General features: G+C 36.9%; 1 protein-coding gene across 4 annotated transcripts in view; it reads left to right on the forward strand.

Annotated features, from left to right (window-relative positions):
* The first annotated feature begins 484 nt into the window (after positions 1-484).
* The window catches only part of npr2 (natriuretic peptide receptor 2), a 75312-nt gene continuing 56293 nt past the window's right edge, over positions 485-19503 (forward strand). For 3 of the 4 annotated variants that reach the window (XM_081365960.1, XM_081365961.1, XM_081365962.1), the window contains exons 1-4: positions 537-1472; positions 12411-12598; positions 17852-17965; positions 18852-18987. In XM_081365960.1, coding sequence (XP_081222086.1) covers positions 794-1472; positions 12411-12598; positions 17852-17965; positions 18852-18987 — 1117 coding nt within the window. In that variant the 5' untranslated portion in view covers positions 537-793. Of the gene's footprint in view, positions 1473-12410; positions 12599-17851; positions 17966-18851; positions 18988-19503 lie in introns of all 4 variants that reach the window. The other variant, XM_081365963.1, reaches the window with a different exon arrangement.

Below are 19503 nucleotides of genomic sequence, written 5' to 3' on the forward strand. Positions count from 1 at the left end.
TTGGCTTTCAAATTAGAAGGCAACATTGGGGAATTTAGAATGAAATGTAAATGCACAATGCACAATGTAAAAACTATATTCCATCCTTCCGATCCCGTCTTAAGTTGACAAACAAATCCTTTGAGCGTGCCAGGTAAGAGGATTTATTCTTCTCAAATCAAACTTCAATGAGAAAAATCCTCTTTCAAATGAAGAGAACAATAGTGACTTCTTTCTTCCTTGTAGGCCAACTAAATTGCTTGACAGAGTCTCCTGGTGCTTTATATGATGGACTTCTGGCGTCCAACTCCTCAGTGAGATTTAGTGTGTGCGCATCCTTGTGTGAATTTAGAATGAAAGGGCTACCATAGTTTTTACATTGTGCTAGGCTACTTATAATTATAAATCCCATGAAATTCATCCTGACTCCATGTAGGAGTGCGGTTAATTGACCTGCAGACAGAGGGAGCCATTAACTAGTGTAGTAGCTGTCATGACGTGTAGGGGCTGTGCAAGGGCCGCGCGCGGTGAAGTTGCGCTCATCTGGATGTTCACACACACACACACGCGGACGCGCACACACTGAATCTCACTGAGGAGTTGGACGCGAGAAGTCCATCATATAAAGCACCAGGAGACTCTGTCAAGCAATTTAGTTGGCCTACAAGGAAGAAAGGCGTCACTAATGGATTGTTCTCTTCATTTGAAAGATGATTTTTCTGATTGAAGTTTGATTTGAGAAGAATAAATCCTCTTACCTGGCGCGCTCGAACTAGGATTTGTTTGTCAACTTAAAACGGGATTGGGATTTAGGATGGGATTTAGTTTTTACATTGTGGTACTTATACATGTACTCGTATCGGAATGCAGAACAGAAAAGGGGAATATTACCGTAGCGGTGATGCTGCCCGACAATATGAAGTATTCGTGGGCATTGCCGCGCGTCCTCCCCGCGATCCGTATGGCGCAAGAGGAAATTCAGAAGAGCGGACTTTTAAAGGGACACACCATCAGCCTCTTTAATTTTAGCACAGAGTCCGCTGGTTCTTGCTCGGAAAACAAGGCACAGATTATCGCTGTGGACACAAAACTTTACTACAAACCAGATGTGTTCATCGGACCCGGCTGCACGTATTCGGTCGCGTCTGTCGGACGGTTCGCGTCCCACTGGAAACTCCCCCTGATAACCGCGGGAGGACAAGCATTTGGTTTTGATGATTTTGAAGAGTTTAAAACTATTGTCAGGACGGGCCCGACCACCACGAAACTCGGAGACTTTGTCAGTAATCTACACGTGCATTTTAACTGGAGCTCTCGCGCGCTGATGGTCTACCACGACCTCAAACAAGATGACCGGCCGCATTACTTCCTCGCCGAGGGCATTTACATGATTCTGCGAGATGAAAACATCACCGTGGATGCTTTCCCTTACGAAGATCCACAAACTTTAAATTATAAAGATATCGTCACATTTATAAAGGACAACGGGAGAAGTAAGTTTAGATTCAGTCCAGCAAAGGTTCGTTGACAGTTACAATGCTTTAGCATGAAAAAAGAAAGTGCCATGCATGGTCCTTTGAAATAGCATACTGAATGGTTACTGAATGGTTACTGAATTCATATAGCCTATGGTAAGCTATTTACGTTACTCCAGGGTACTTAAAAGAATACCATATATTTTGTAGCGTAACATTCAAAATTCTACAATGATGTATCCTTCCATAGAAGGATATAAAAAAATTCTGTTAGAAAGCAATCATCACATAAAGGACAGTGGGGAAAATAAGTTCATTTGCATATTCATATGCTATGGTACATCCCAAGATATTTTAAAGAAATAGTACTACCATGTACTTTGGAAAATACCATATATCAAAATACCACATTTTTACCATCTGGTTTGGTCACTGCTACCCCTCCCTACCACAGACAGTTTACCTTCTTTAATCAATAAAGCGTGTTTGTGTTATAAAGCATCCCTCCATGACAACCACATTGATAGGCCTATTCTTGATCCATTACATCTAAAATCTGAAGACTACAATGAGGCATTGATAGCATTTAGTACTGACACCACCTGTGTTCCCCCAGGCTGTATTTTTGGACCTGTGGTGCCCTGTGCAAGTTATTTACAGCACCACCAAAACAGGAGGGCATGCACCCTATTCACTGTTAATAAAGCAATGCAGTCAACATCTATTGACTTCTGTTCAGTTATCTACCAAACACGACTTTTGATAGTCCTTTAGAAGTTCTTTAACTATTGAAAATGTGTAGGTAGAATTTAAAATATAGAATTCAACAGAAAATATTTAGATTCATTGAGCAGTACAATAACTTAAGAACTTTTTTTTAGCTCCTTACAAAATTACAAATGACCTGATGTTTTAAAGACCCCAGAAAAAAATACACTGAACTTGTATGTTCTTTTATGTTGATTCAAGTAAATGATTGATGATGATAACATGATAAAAAAAAAGAACTTAGGAGGCTGCATAAAAGCTTGATTCCTTGCTTTGTTACAGTGCTTGACATTTTCATAACCCCCTGAGCTGTCAAACACAATTATTGTGGCATGGCTGAAATAATACATGGAATGAGGAGAACACATAATGTCACCAAGGCCTTTGTGTCTTCACTCAGGATATCAGTGTCTTAAAGGAGAACTCCGGTCAATTTTAACATTGAGCTCATTTTTTTGTACATTTGGAGTGCTGTCAGTACAGAGAACAACGACAAAAATCGGTGTTGCCTACACCGAGTTATTCTATTTTTAAAATTTGCACTCTGTTGACTTCAATGGGGCAAGTACTAAACCTGCTTTTAGCCTCTTAACATCCTTGATGTGTCATTACAAGTGCACAGAAAATGTGAGTGATTCCTTCTGAGTGAACACGAGTGAATCTGACTGCAGTAGATGTGAAAGATATGTATAAAAATGATGTTATTTAAGCCAGCGCAAATACCTGTGTTTACATCCTGTTTTCGGTTGAAGTCTAAAGTAGTCAATTGCAGAGTTCACGCGCGTGATCATAGGTAACTAAACCTATGCACGTGAACTCGGCAATCGACTACTTTGGACTTCAACCGAAAAACAGGATGTAAACACAGGTATTTGCGCTGGCTTAAATAACATAATTTTTATACATATCTTTCACATCTACTGCAGTCAGATTCACTCGTGTTCACTCAGAAGGAATCACTCACATTTTCTTTGCACTTGTAATGACACATTAAGGATGTTAAGAGGCTAAAAGCAGGTTTAGTACTTGCCCCATTGAAGTCAACAGGGTGCAAATTTTAAAAATAGAATAACTCGGTGTAGGCAACACCGATTTTTTTCGTTGTTCTCTGTATTGACAGCACTCCAAATGTACAAAAAAATGAGCTCAATGTTAAAATTGACCGGAGTTCTCCTTTAATTTTTATTTACTTCCCTTAAGATTCACACAGCACAATTTAATGTATTTTAATGTCATTAATTAAACTAGTTAATGAGAGTAAATAAGAGAGTACACAGCTGGTCACTGAGTTTCAATGCGTCAACACTAATTACATAATGATACTAAAGTATATGATGTATTAAGTCCAGATTTCTAGATTTTGTTGTTTATATCAGGATGTGGAGAAAGGCCAACTGCTATTACCCCAAAATGATGAAATCAGAGTTAAATAACTGAAGAGAACAATGTTTGCTTGTTTGTTTTTCTCTCAACATTTTTTTCTTTCTCCAGAAAATATTTTAGATTATTGTGCTCTCAGACAGAGTAAGAAACGCTCGATAATAAAAGAGTGTTGCAACAAATAAAAATAATTTCACATTTAGATTTTTATATCACTTTATTGTTTTCTCTTTCTAAATATATACACACAAAAAAAGTTGCATGGTCTTCTAAAACATAAAATAGGCATTGAAAAATAAATTTTTAGAGTCACTAGAGTTTTTTTTCACTTTAAAGTAATTTGTTTCTAAAAAATATTTTATTATTATGTTTTTTATTACATTTTTAAGACCATTATTACTGATTTGAGTTCAGTTTGAGCTGAATGCATTGAATTATTTGAGTTGAGTGTTGCTTGTGCTGAAAATGTTTGTTAAATAAAACCAATTAATTGCTGAAATTGTTCAAATCAATAGAGGATTTGTATGGTTAGGGGCTGAAAACATCTGCAGCTGGCAGGCAAGATGCAGCCCATTCAGAATGATCAGACTGCATTTATTAGTTAGATGGCCCTACTGTTTTTCAGTTTTGTATTTCTATTGCCTTATATATGGAGTTTTGTAAATAATTGACTGATTACATTGTATTTGCCACAGTTAAGAAATTTTTTCATGAATTATCAGATGAAGGAATTGCATTACGCAGTCTGAATACACTGACCTAAACACAACTGCAGACTACTCATTAACTTGAAGCTTAGTTGTTTTAAAATGTCTGAATGATTCATGATTTGGAATTCTTCATATGAACTAGATTTGCACAGCATACATAATTGTCTAAGTTTAGTCATTATAATATTACAAATCCAACCATATAAAGAACCTTTGTCAGTTGCATGTTCTACGTTCTAAATATTCATCCCTCAATCTAAACAAGTCAGATATATGGTTTCCTTTGCTGAATCCACACTGCCATGGCAACACAAATCCATGTCTTCCAGTGTCTCCTTTGAACAAGCAAAGGAAAACACCATGTTGCTTACATTATTGCACACAGACATTAATTGTCATTTACAGCCATGTCTTTGACACTATTTGATATAAGAATACTTACAGTATGCTCATTTAACATCAATAAATATAAAATAAAAGAAGGTTGAATTACAGTGATGTATGATCCATTTAATTTTTTACTGATATTAGACTGCCCCCAGATTTCTGCTCTTATCATAACCTCGCTCTGTCATGTTTGGCTTTATCCGTTATGTTTGGTTTACTGAAGTACGTTACCAAAGTGATTGCATCAGCTCATGACATTTTTCTGATAATATTTACCTTATTGTTTAGTAGCCTTTGGGAGCCGTTTAACATGTCTAGATTGTTCTGACATTTAACTACCCTGTTATAGTGTGTGAACATTTAGAGTACTTGTATGGCTAATTGCTTGCAGTTGCCGTTTTACTGTTAGCTTGATTTGCTGCTTACAGATCCTGATTAGCCACTCCCTTGTTAGATGCATTTATTAACATATTGCAAGTAATGAGTGAGGCGGTGCCATGTACAACCTTTTGAGCTGGATTTAACTTCAGTAATGCTAAAGTAATCAATCTGAAACAAGCTTTTTTTTTTTTTATCCTTAAATATAAGGCAAGCGTTTCAGGGTAGGTCGTGGATGTATTTGTGACACATTTTTAAGCTATGTTAAAAAGAACATAGACTACGTAGACTGGTAACTATTTAACTTTGTGGAATGTTTATTCTGATTATTGTTAATACATTTGCTATTTATTGATCATAATTGAACAGTGTTTATATATTGCCATTGCAGTGTTTGATAAAAGTACAGCCACTGTAAAATCACTGTAACACACCACGTTGCTACACTGTCATTCACTGTAACACACTGTAAAATCACTGTAGCACAGCTGCACGTGGTTGATTTTTATATATCGCTCTTATATACACTTCATATTTATAGATGCATAAACGTGTAAAACCTTCAGTTGGTGGGGGGGGATAACTTATTCTTTCAATAATACACCATTTCACAGTCTAATCCTGTTTGCTGTGCTGACAGGCTTAAAGCATATTGTTAAAATCCCTGTGAAATGATTTGCAAAGGCGTCTCAGACGTCAGAATGTCTCTCACTGTTTCCTCAATGAGTTTAGTTGCTATGACCCTGAGGTCAGATTAATTCATGTTTTTTGGTTGTTGTTTGGGCTTGTTCAGTTTGTGAACTCACATTCCATGCATTGATGAGATAATGATCGGCCCAGAGGCTGTGAAATATCATCACAAACCTTTTCTCCTTCCTCTTTTTTTGTTTGTTTGTTTTTGTATTTGTGGTCTTTTTGCCTCTTTATTGGTTAGACACACAGTAATGAGACAGGAAATGATGCAATCAGGACTCAAACTCTTATTGTCCACCTGAGAACCACAGTTCCTTGTGTCAGAGCACATGACATAACACGTTTTCCATTTATTTTGGTTTAGATGTGTAAAACAGGGACTCATTGAACCTGAAAAGATCCTAGATAGCAGCAGAGGCTATTATACTTGTGTCCAGCCTGGTCTCATTGTTTATACAAAGGTAATCATACATAATATTTGCAGGTACAAAAGCATACTTTTTTGTACATTTGTGTTGATGTTGAAATGTACCATATGGACGTACTGGCAGCATCTAAAACGTAAACAGTATTACGTATTTACAAATATAGAAATTTAAAATATTTATGAATCCTTTATATCATAAGTATATTTATATAGCAAATTTTTACCGTTTTATAGATTTTAGATCCCTTAACTCTATCCCCAAACCTAAACATAAGATAAGAGGTATAAGACTTACTTCTGTTCGTTGACAGTTTATCAGCATCCCTCCATCACCCCATCTCATCACATCTAGTTCTAACTATTCCTATCACAACCTGAGGGGAGTACTCTGAGTTTGGGCCGTATTGGGCCAAACACGGCAAATACGCATAACCTTTTATATTAAGTGTGCACCACAAAAGCACACATCACCCAAATCATGGTATGTCGCAATCAATGATGAGGCTCATGAGACCAACGAGTATTTGATATCACTGGCATAAAACCTCTGTTGTAACTCATCTTGAGATGGCAAACTTTGATTTTTTTTTTTTTACGAGTGTGGGTTTTTAAGGTTGTGTTCACTACTGTTCACTAAGTTGTAGACGAAGATCACTGAATAAAGGCTTGAATTTGATTCTGTTCCCCACACAACACAATCATATGGATTTTGAAAATTTGAATTACAGCACAAGAATAACATTTATTACATTTATGATCATTTTATGGTGCGTTTGTGGAAAATTTGATGGTGATTTTTTATTGACACAGCATATTCAGGAAACTGCCGTTCCCTTTCAGTCAGTCACGTTTGACCTTACATCAGAATGTCGTAATGATCTTGACTGAAACTTCAATCACCCTCGAGTGTAAATGAAACAAGCCAATGGACAGTGACGAGCGAGATTTGTAAGCTCACTTAAGCTTTGGCTTTGGAGCTGAGCATTTCATTGATTCTGCTCTGCAATCATCTGTATGAGTGGTCTACAAACCCGGAAGAAGCTCTCCAGAGAGTGTTGGCATATCAGCAGTGGTCACCATTTAATGAGCATTTCCTCTGCATTTATTACAGTCTAAAAGAGTATTTTCTCTGCATTCACTGCAGCTGAAAACTAAAAGAGTTTTGTGCAAACTGCATAGTCTTGACTATTTCTAGCGACCAATTCCCTGTGTGCTTCAGCACTAAAAGAGCTTTTCCCTAAAAGAGCAAGCACGGGTGTGACGTTGCGTCTTTTTAAAAAAAGATGTCAGATGTAGTCGTTTCCTGTCTTTGTCTGCGTGTCTGGGTCGAAAGCACACTGAGGTGGCTTTCGTGAATGAGTCATGTACCCACAGCGGGAAGATGACCATCTCGATGCTGCTGTTGAGACTCGAGTACCTTGAGAGAGGTGGAGTCCCTTCTGCTATGCCCCGATCTAGTTCCTCTGCCCAGCAGAGGGCTACTTCTGTGAGTACACTAGGTGACCTGAGGATCACAGTGGGGGCTACGCTGCTGCTGACTCTTCGGACATTTTCAATAAAAGAGCAATTTCTCTGGGTCACAAGAGGACACGGATGGCAGTGAGCGACGCTCCCGTGCCTTGCCACTCCCATCCCCCTCTCTCATCACCAGTGGGTAGCAGTGTGCGGCTCAGGGATGCCACCAGGCCTTCCCATGCACCCTCTGCCCCACCCTGAAACCAGGTAAGTGTTGAACAGCACACTCAGACTCCGCTTCGGGCCGCCCCAGTGCCTCCCGAGCTGAGTCCCTGTGTTCTACCTCGCTGCTCCACCCCGGGTACATCTGTGGTCCCACTTGCACGGTGTTTGGGAGCCTGGCTAGCTCATGCTAGGGTGTTCACGGATGCCTCTGCCACCGGCTGGGGGGGCACGTACAACAGGCATGCAGTCTCAGGTTAGGTTAGGTTGCTTTGTGCCATTCACATACCTGGCATGCTCAATCGTGCAGCCGACGAGCTCTCACGACAGCCTACGCTTCCGGGAGTGTGGCGTCTCCATCCCCAAGCGGTCCAGCTGATATGGGACTTCTTCGGAGCCTCACAGGTAGATCTGTTTGCCTCTCCTGAGACCCCGGCCTTGATACGTGCCCAAGGTTCCTACCACTCCCTTCAGGTATCAGTTAGTGAACCTACAAGCACTGCCCTCGGAGGAGGCAGACCCAGCCCTGGCTTTTCTCTGTCCCATTTGCGCTCATTGCGGTTATACGTGGACAGAACGCAAAGCTTTAGGACCCAAGACCAGCTCTTCGTCTGTTACGGAGGCCAGCAGAAGGGAAAGGCTGTCTCCAAGCAGAGGTTAGCCCACTGGATAGTGGATGCTATCGTCTTGGCATACCAATCCCAAGACGTGCCTTGCCCATTCGGGTTGCCAGCACACTCAACCAGAAGTGTTGCTTCCTCCTGGGCGCTGGCTCAAGGCGCCTCGCTGACAGATATATGTAGAGCTGCGGGCTGGGCGACACCCAGCAAGTTCGCTAGATTCATAGCCTTCGTTTAGAGCCGCTATCTTCCCGTGTACTCGCCCCTGGTGGTCCGTAGCGCGAAAGACCTGTTCTTAGTGTCGGCTTGCATCGCCACTCCTGCCCGCTGGGCCAGATACGTGTGTCTATTTGCTCCAGTTGTGTTCCCCAGAAATGGCTAACCCTGTTGAGTTCCTCTGTCACTCCGGCGGCAGTCAGACGTTGCAGAGCGTCTGACGCCAGGCCTACACTTGTATGCATTGTGGAACCTGTGTTAGGCTGGGTGTCCATATGTAGTGGTCCCTGCGGCAACCCCATTGTGGATTCTTCCACGGTCAAGCTCCTCTGCTGACGAGCCCGTGTCTTTCCCTCAACAGACACTCTGTCGCCTCTGCTGGTGTTCTTCTCCCTAGAACTAGGCTGGAACCACCCCAGAGACTGCCATATGTTGCACTACCCTGCTTGGCTAGTCCATATGTGTACCAGCCACAGTACCTCCCTCCGGGTAGGATGTGGCTTCCGCAGCGTCCCCTTCTGCAGGGCACACTTTTCCAGCGTTATCCAATAAGTCACACTGAGTGGGTCTTTTGGAACAGCAGTGACTGACCTTCTCTGCTTAGAGCTCCTTTCTACCCAACACTGCAGACAGGCCAGCAGCAGTGGCGTGTTGGTAGATATCCACATTCTGTCAGATCATCTCTGACATACGTTGAGAGCGACTGACTGAAGGAGAACGTCTCGGGTACGTACGGTAACCCTCGTTCCCCGAAGGAGGGAATGGAGATGTACGTCCCATTGCCACGGTTGCTGAGCCTCCGTTGTATGGCCGAGTCAACAAGGTCCGGCTTGTGACGCACCTGCTGCTTATTATATGCTCGCGCTGCAAGGCACAGCAGCTCTTGCAAATTATCGCATGCCGTATAGTTTACACTCAAAGTGGATTGGTCTCTCAAGCGAGATCCCCATTCTGTCAGATAATTTCTGACGTATGTCTCTGTTCCCTCCTTTGGGGAATGAGGGTTATCATACGTAACCGAGACGTTTTCTGACTATAACTAATGATTTTTTAAAAAGAAAGTATGAGCAGGTCTTGCTTGTACAAAGCTTGCAAGGATGGTTGCATTTTGCAATGGGGTTGTTAACAAATTCTGAGTGGGTCTTATCTGGTTGCTAGAACAGTATGTGGTTGTTAGGGTGTTCTAAGTGGTTTTTAGCGCATCAATATGCTGTTGCTAGGTTGTTGTGGGTGGTTTCTAGGTGGTTGTTTATGGGCTCAAGTCGAAAAATCCCTTGTCTAAAAGCAACAAGCCACACAATTTGTTGAATCACACATCTCTGCAGCACACGCCAAACTCAAATCCAGTCATTCAGTCAGTCATCTAATCATTCAAAAACTTGAAGTATGAACAATAGTAATTGGGATGCTTTCTTGATTTATCTGTTACTTAATCATAATTTAAACATTATTTTTTATAATGACAAAAGGTGTTCAAGCAAACAATAGAAATCGTTGAAACCCTTTTCAGATTTCAGATTTTCTAAAGGTTTTAACCTCTCAAATGAATGGAAGCAGATTAAAACCAAATGTCAAATAGCTGAATAGAAGAACAAGTTGTGTTTATGTGTGTGTATATGAAAGACGCTCAAACGCTTGAGCAATCTATTGCTGATATACACTCTGAACACAAACCAATTGCACCAGTAATGGTCCAGAGTGTGTTTCACTCCTGAAAAGACTGCAATTAAGGGAAATATACAGTCCTCAAACAACAAAAAAATGACTCACAGCATATCAAATTCAGACATGTCTGAGATGATAGAGTGGATCAATAACATCTTTTATTTTTCTTCAGTTGATATCAACATATTTTCAAAAGAGTCATTTTCAAAGACCAATTGTGACAATTTTGAATAAACAAAGCACAACAGAGCATCTTTTGTGCATTTCACAATACAAACTAATGTCTTTGGCATGACTAACAATAACGACCTAGTGCAAAAGTGCAACAAATCGCGAAACCGCAAGCACATTTCGGAATCTTATCGTAGACTATTTTGAAACAAAATGTTCTCAAACATTTTTCATTGGCTTTGTATCAGCCAGGCTCAGGCAGATCCTTATAAATTCTATAACACCGTTGAACATTTTCCTTGCCTTTTTGTACATTTGTCTTGGAGCGCATCCAGGAGACAGCAGGACTACTTGGCATGCATTTGTCTACGCTATGGTGGAAGAGCTTAGAATTTGGGGGCTGAGAGGCAGACAGGGGCCGGCTTTGGTCTAACACTTAAGGAAATGTCTGCTAACTGGGAGTCTGGCTCCTGAGCTGGCAGAAGAAATACTGAAAGACACTGCTAATGGAAATAATGACCATAGTGTAGAAGCTAAGGAAAACATATACACACACATATGCAAAAGATTTCACTTGTGCATCAATATGGTGCCATGCATTATTTTATGCATCTTCTTAAGAGCCAGGAGAAACACCAAATCATTTTCATTTGTGCATCCAGCAGGTTTAAGTTTTATTTGCCACATTTTTTATTTTAACTGTTAAAGACTGTAACAATGCTATAGTTAAAACCTGTCAGTTGGTTAATGGTAAGTTTCCTTTCTATTTACAGTGAAAAACTGGCTAACCATATATTTCATGGTTTTACAGTAAAATACTGTTAAATGCTGTTTGCCAGTTTAACTTTGTCGCTTTTGGCTTGCTTAGTTGGGGATATTTAATATTCAACAATATTATTGTTATTATCTGACTGCATTGACACCATTATATGAGAACTGAACTGAGCTGGACGATGACATCACGGTTTTCTCCAGACTGTCTATAGGCTATAAATGAACTAAATTAATAACTTTAAAAAAAAAAAAAGATTCTAAATATTTCTATATATATATATATATATATATATATATATATATATATAAAAATATTCTCCCATTTATGTCTATAATATATGCATTGCACGCTACAATCTTAACACTTAAACCATGATGATATTACTCATTTAACATGATCAACCCAGTTATTTTTGATTAATCAACTTTGGAAATATTTCTTCATTTAAACAGCTTCAATTAATTTGATCTGAAACTGGAGATCGTATCAGAAATTAAAATAAGTAAATGAAAACGATTCAAGCATTGCAAATTTTGTACCATTTTCACTCGTAGCTTATCAATAAACTATATGTGTTGTAGCCTACCCTTGTTTAGTTCTAATTACTTGATGTGTTGTTTATTATGTTGTTGTATTTCTTTAATTAAAAGGTGGTCAGATTCTGATGTTTTCTTTGTTTCATCATATAAGACTAATGTTGGAAACTTAAATTGGAAGATTAAGTACCCTATTTAAGATTGATTGTATATGAATAAATCACAAAACTCCATGCTATATGGCCACGGCCATTGATAGAGGCTAAAGTGAAAGTTGTTTTACACTCTGTGATAAAGGCCTGCAGACCTAATTTAAACATTTTGCGGGGAAAGAGATATCTGATCAGTTAAAGAGGCCACTTGATGTGAACAAATGTTAACGTGCCGTATCCTGATTGGCTGATTATCCGATCCTCGTTTGTATAATGTTGATCGCAAGTTAATGCCAAGTGTAAACGCAACCTTAAGAACACCAGTCATATTTGTATTGGGAAATGTATAAATTTAGTTTCTATCTAAAGTGTTTTTTGGTCTTCTTTTTTTTCTACCATAGTTGTGTATATCTCTGGGCCTCTACAGACGTTCTTCCAAATAATGAAGCTCTTTGAAGATGAGGTGAAGAATCCAGAGGACTATGCCATCTTCTACCTTGACGTGTTTGCAGAAAGTTTAAGTGGCGATGTTCCAATGCCCTGGCAGGGTTCAGCAATACAGTGGAATGACCCCATCAAGCTATTTCAGGTATCATTAATAATACCCATTGTAACTACCGAGCTTAGCATCACCAGTGGCATTTATTTGCTTTTGCTTTTGAGATTGGTCAAGAAGCTACAGTACTTAACACTTCAAATTCCTTCAACCTTACATTGTGATTCAAAGTTTTGTATGATTTCAGTGAGTTTTTTTTTTCATGTTAATGTGCTTCTTGCATGCAGAATTAAATTTGAAGTCGTTTAGACAGCTTTTATTAATATTACTGCTATTCACTTAGTTGGAAAGCCTTCCTGGTTGCTTTGATTGTGAATAATGCATTAGGCTTCCATTTACTTAAATGAGTAATTTCTTTTAAGGCTGATTAATGCAGCTACACTGAAATAAAAAGAAGAAACATATTAAATATAATATGTTATATTAAAGGATTACAATTAAAATGTACATAATAAATAGGATTTACTTTTTATAATAAGGGCAGAAGGCTAGGGTGGTCCAGTGGGGCACACGTCATTGGGGGCCCCCACCCCTTATCGCCCCTAATTTATCTTACTTTAATTGACAACGAAAGATATTACATTATAGTTAATAACTTATTATTCTTTAAATTGCATGTACATATCATCGTCGACAGAGAATATATATATCTGTATGTGTTGTTAAGTGTTAATGTAAACATCAGCACCACATATGATTTATTTTTATAGTTAAAAGGCTTTTTGCCTTTTTTCTTAAACCATCTTCAAACATTCCATCAAAATCCATTTGTGCCATTAAATGTACCATTTCTTGTCATGCTTTTAAAAAATCAGTCTTTAATATATATATATATATATATATATATATATATATATATATATATATATATATATTTGACAGATAATTGAGTCAAACAGCTTAGTAACCATTTAGAGGGTACTTTAGAGAAACTTGAATTGGTGCTGTTTCTTTTGGCAGTTTAATGTACATTACACAACATCTAGTCCCACTTTATATGAAGTGTCTTTAACTACTATAAAGGCTACTAACATTTAAATTAATCATACCATGCACTTGATGTGTATATACAGTTTTTACATTGTACTTATATTTAAAAAAAATACCTGCATGTAATTACAGCTGTAATTAATTTCTGTAATCTATAATTACACCGTTGACCCTTTCCTTACACCTTAAAAAACCGTTAAACATATAACTAAACCTGTTCCTAACCTTTACCCATATCTAATGTGAAAAGTTATAACTGCTAGATATTTATTAAACAGACTTTCATTGTTTTAAATAGTGAGGGCTAATTAGCATTCCACAGTTTAAGTCAATTAATAGGTACAGGTTAGTTCAGGGCCGGCCCTGACCAATTTGCTGCCCTAGGCAAGATTTTACCTGGTGCCCCATGCATCACAGCCCATTTCACCCCATCATTGTGTTCATGATTTAGCATATATATATATATATATATATATATATATATATATATATATATATATATATATATATATATATATATATATATATATATATATATATATATATATATATATATATATATATATACATATATACACACACACACACACACATATATATATATATATATATATATATATATATATATATACATACACACACACACATACATACACACACACACACACACACATTACAGCCTAAACACAAATACCAAGAGCATTACATAGCATTCAAGTCAAGTCCCCATTATCTTTTATAGCACGTTTTACAATACAGATTTAATGTGAACTTTGTTATTTTGAATAAACCTGTAAATAAATATCATTACTAATTTTGGCAAATAAATTTTAAAAATGCCATATACAGTACAGGCCAAAAGTTTGGAAACATTACTATTTTTAATGTTTTTGAAAGAAATTTCTTCTGCTCATCAAGCCTGCATTTATTTGATCAAAAATACAGAAAATGTAATATTGTGATATATTATTACAATTTAAAATTATTGGTTTTCAATTTATTATACTTTAAATTATCATTTATTTCTGTGATGCAAAGCTGAATTTTCAGGATCATTACTCCAGTCTTCAGTGTCACATGTGACATCTGGTCTATCACATGATCCTTTAGAAATCATTCTAATATGATGATTCATTATCAAAGTTGGAAACAGTTCTGCTGCTTAATATTTTTTCATAACCTGTGATACTTTTTTAGGATACTTTGATAAATAAATAGTAAAAAAATAAAATAAAATAAAATGTTTTAAAAATAGAAATCTTTTGTAACAACAATATACACAACTGGTCAGTAATTTGGGGTCAGTCGTTTTTTTTTTTTTTTTTAAATAAATGAATACTTTTATTCAGCAAGGATGTGTTAAATTGATAAAAAGTGATCGTAAAGATGATTTATATAATTAGAAAATATTTTTCTTTTATTTTAAATAAATGCAGTTCTTTTTAACATTTTATTCATCAAATATATTAGGCAGCAGAACTGTTTCCAACACTCATAATAAATCAGAATATTAGAATGATTTCTAAAGGATCATGTGATAGACCGGATGTCACATGTGACACTGAAGACTGGAGTAATGATGCTGAAAATTCAGCTTTGCATCACAGAAATAAATGATAATTTAAAGTATAATAAATTGAAAAACAATAATTTTAAATTGTAATAATATATCACAATTTTTTTTTCAATTTTTATGTATTTTTGATCAAATATGATATGAGCCGGACTTTTTTTTTTTTTTTTTTTGCTTTATTTGGTAGTATTTCGAATTAATGGTTTTAAAATAGTATTATATATATATAAAAAAATTTAAAAAAATAAAATAAAAAATAAAAAAATTCACTCATTCACTCATTCTGGCGCCCCTATGGATGAGTGGCGCCCCTAGCATTTGCCTATTCCGCCTATGCCGCGGGCCGGCCTTGGGTTAGTTACAGTTAAGGTTTGATGAGAGAATATAAAAAATATTTTCATTCGTGTTCTGAAGATGAACGAAAGTCTTATGATATGAGTGGAAGTAAATTATGACAGAAATAAATTTTTTTGGGTGAACTTTTCTATTAATTGATTTTGCCAGCTAGTTGTCATTAATGGAGCATTCAATGTGTGAATTTTATCATACGGAATGACTCATTTTTTTCACAGTGTAGTCAAGAAAAGTGGAGTAGTAGAGGATCTTAATTGCAGCTTTAGTTTATTTACAAAAACGAAGGAATCAATGTAACAGCTTCACTAAAGAAAAGATGATACCGGAATGTGAGTAGAACTAAACTGAGGGCTTAAATACACAGGAGAAAATAAACTGAACAAAAAGGGATGCACAAAGCAATCAGTGACCATGGCAACAAACAAGGACATAAACACTAACCTAGGAAACAGAAAATAAGCGGGAAAATCAAAGCCACTGGAAGGCAAGCTTGCAACCTTTAGCCAAAAAAGCGTACATGAAAATTAAACAAACTCAAATTAACTGTGATATGGGTGATTTTGTATATTGTCTAAAGAAAATTGTTTTCTTTCTTTGGCTTTCAGATTTTACCAATTATAATAAGACTTGAATGACTGTGACTGCCATGTACACCGTGATGCTGATATAATGAATAAAGTGAATTTAATGAATACAGAGAAAATTAATAATTTAATTATAAATATTGTATTATATTGTTTTTTTTATGTAAAAATAAATTAAATAATGATGTGTACTCTCTATGGCTTCCAGGTTAAAAATAAAATAAAAATAGACTGGAATTCTAATGATTTATGACTGCTGTGTATGTCTGATATTGATATTACGCTTTTTAATTAATGAAGGTAAACAAAATATAAAGATTTTAATAAATAAAGGTATTCTTACTGTATATGGCTTCCAGATTTCAACAATTAAATTACAAATACATTTAGGTAGTAGTATCAATGCTATGTATGCCCAATAAAGCTGTTTTTAAATGAACAGATTCAAATCTAAGCTTAAATGTGGTTGTAGTGACCAGCTAATAGAGCATTTTGCACTCTTTTTACCACTCATTAAAGCACATTCCACAAACATTGCAGTCCTACTGTACGATATGACACCAAACATAGAATATTATTCACAAGATGAACGCGCTAATCCACAAGAAACTGTGTGTAACGTAAACTGTAACTAACTGTCATAAAACTCTGAACGCTGGCCACTGATGTCACTGGCATTATATGATAGGCTGAGGTGCTTCACAAGATCCAAGTTAACTGTTACGCTTTTTCCAGTGGTAAGAGCCACAGACCCTCTCATCTCACTATAATAAGACAATCTCTGGTAAAATGGCAAACAAAAGAAAGCAGGAACAGAACACACAGAAACAAGGAAATACAAACTAAAGGTCCATAAATCAGAACATAAACCTGACAATTTTAAAGTTTCTTACATTGTCAAATATTCCACTATTGACACCGACTACTTAAAGTTAAGTATGAAAAGACAGTGACTTTGTATATGTAGTGTCAAGGTGTCAGTGTCATAATGCAGAGAAGAATAGGGGTGGGTGGTATGACCAACATTTTATATCACAGCATGAGTAATTCAATTCAATAGCTCACATCTAACTCTATTTATTTGACTGAATGGACACAATCCAAAAGATAAATTATTAATAACAGATAATTCTGGCATCAGTAGAGATACACCTTCACATTATGTAACACCTAAAATTAGGAATCAGAACGGTAATACACTGCAAGTATTACTAGATGAAACATGCACAAAGACAAAATGAGAAATTTTGAAGTACGCACTTTCAATGCAATTACAATAAAAAGGTGCCGAAGACTTCAAGCTTTAAAAAACACACCATAATATTTCTGAAGAAATACAATAGCTCAGTGTGAAAAACAGACTGGAATATAAGTTGTTAAATGTGTAATTCATTTTTTGAATCAGTTGATTAGGTTCACAAAACCAGTCTGATTGATTAGTTCACTGACTCAATGAGCTGGAAGTGAAGATTATCAGTGAATAATGACATAAATTTGAGTCTGTTCTTCAGACTAAGCTATTGAATGCCTTGAATACAATACGTCAAGAAAAGAAAGAAAGTCAGTTGGGTTTGGAACAACGTGAACATGAGTAAATGATGACAGAAATTAAATTTTTGTAAATTGTGTTGACTGAGTTTTTATCACGTGTCTGGCATCAGTAAAAACATTTGGCAAAATCCTAAGTGACTTATTGTCAATAATATTTGCCTACAGATCAGATCACGTTATGTTCTTTTTATGACTCTTAGCTATTTGACTGTTTTTTCCCCCCCATCTCTCTAGTCTGTGTTCATCGTAACGTATCGGGAGCCAGACAGCCCTGAGTATACCACTTTTCGTAAAGAACTCCACAAGAGAGCAATGCAGGACTTTAATATAAAATTGGAACCCTCAATGGTGAGTTGCTCATAAACAAGATCAGGTATTGGCACATATGCAGAGCCATCTGTCACATCAGATTTAATCTGAACATTTGTACAGACTACATAGTTCTTTTTTGGCCCCCATCACTGTCTTGAAAATATTGAACATTCTGTTCAGCTCTATAGGCTTTCAGGAGCTAAACTGTGTTTCCTTTTACCACAAGATCAGATATGACACTTAAAAGCGCTTGAATCATAAGTTTGGCTTCCTCATGTCAGTCCCATTTTCCTGAATCAGCTGTACCCTTTGACAAAAGTAGGAAACAACTCCCCGAAACCCTAGATCCACATGTAGCTGCCAAATGAAAACATTCAGGAAATTAATTCTTTAAGACTTTGAGTCCCGGCACATACTGTACTAAAATGGATTGCAATTATGAGAAAGTTATGAATCAAGTTTCTGCTTACAATAATTATACTAATTACCATCCAGTCTATCATGCATGGTAAAGATGTTTACAGTGACTCCAAAATGTTTTTTGAACTCTAATGCTACACTTAAAACTATTGGAAAAGGTACATTATTCCGTTTACCATGGGACTCAGTTGACCCCTAATGCAGGGAAAATTGTGTCAGTTGAAACATGCATTGGACATATCATCTTTCTATGTTTTAGATGCTTTCTTTTTATAAAAAACTGATATTAGCCATCTTGAAATTAGGTCTGCCAAATTAATAATTAATTCAATTCAATTTTTCACCAATGGACAACCTGCTAGTTTTTCCTCACCTCATTTCTCCATCCCTAGAGGACAACTGGCAGATCTACCCCACTCTCCCCATGTCTGTACAGAATGAAATGTAGTTTTAGATTTCTTGATGTTTCCCTGAATTAAAGCTCTGTTTTGCCTTTCCTCAGATGGATTTTATTGCCGGCTGTTTCCATGATGGTTTTATGCTATATGCAAAAGCCCTCAGTGAAGCGTTAGCAGACGGCGTGTCTCAGAACGATGGAATCAACATAACTGCGAGAATGCGAAACCGCAGGATCTGGGGTGTGTTGAGTGGTCTTGGTTTACAAATGCAAAGATATATGTTTGATAAAAGCATTCACAATATGATCCTATGATGTTTTGACATTCATTTCAATAGGATGGTCACAGATTACAACATTTAGGCCCTTCACAGTTTGAGGATGTGATGACAAGTATCTGGTTTTTAGCGGCAGTGTCAAGCTGGAGTGTTTTGGCAACTTCGCTTGGATTCTTTTTAAAGTGAGCGGAGGGTTCGTAAGAGCTCTTCTGAGGTCGATGTTGGTAAACTCTCAGCCTCTCTTGCAGGGAGTGTAGAGGTCAGAGTCCTTGATTTAAAGCATGTCCCAACTAGCTTGTGAATGGAAAATCTGTTTCTAATACACAACCCATCTGCTGAGCCCTCTCCCTGAAGGAAACTACACACACTGTTTCAAACACATATAGGAACCAGGCAAAATATTGAACGCACTGCAAAAAGTATTTTTCTTAATCAGTATTTTTGTATTTTTTTCAGTAAAAAGATAAAAATCAATTTAG

Source organism: Scardinius erythrophthalmus (genome assembly GCF_964197995.2).
Source record: "Scardinius erythrophthalmus genome assembly, chromosome: 5".
Taxonomy (NCBI): Eukaryota; Metazoa; Chordata; class Actinopteri; order Cypriniformes; family Leuciscidae; genus Scardinius; species Scardinius erythrophthalmus.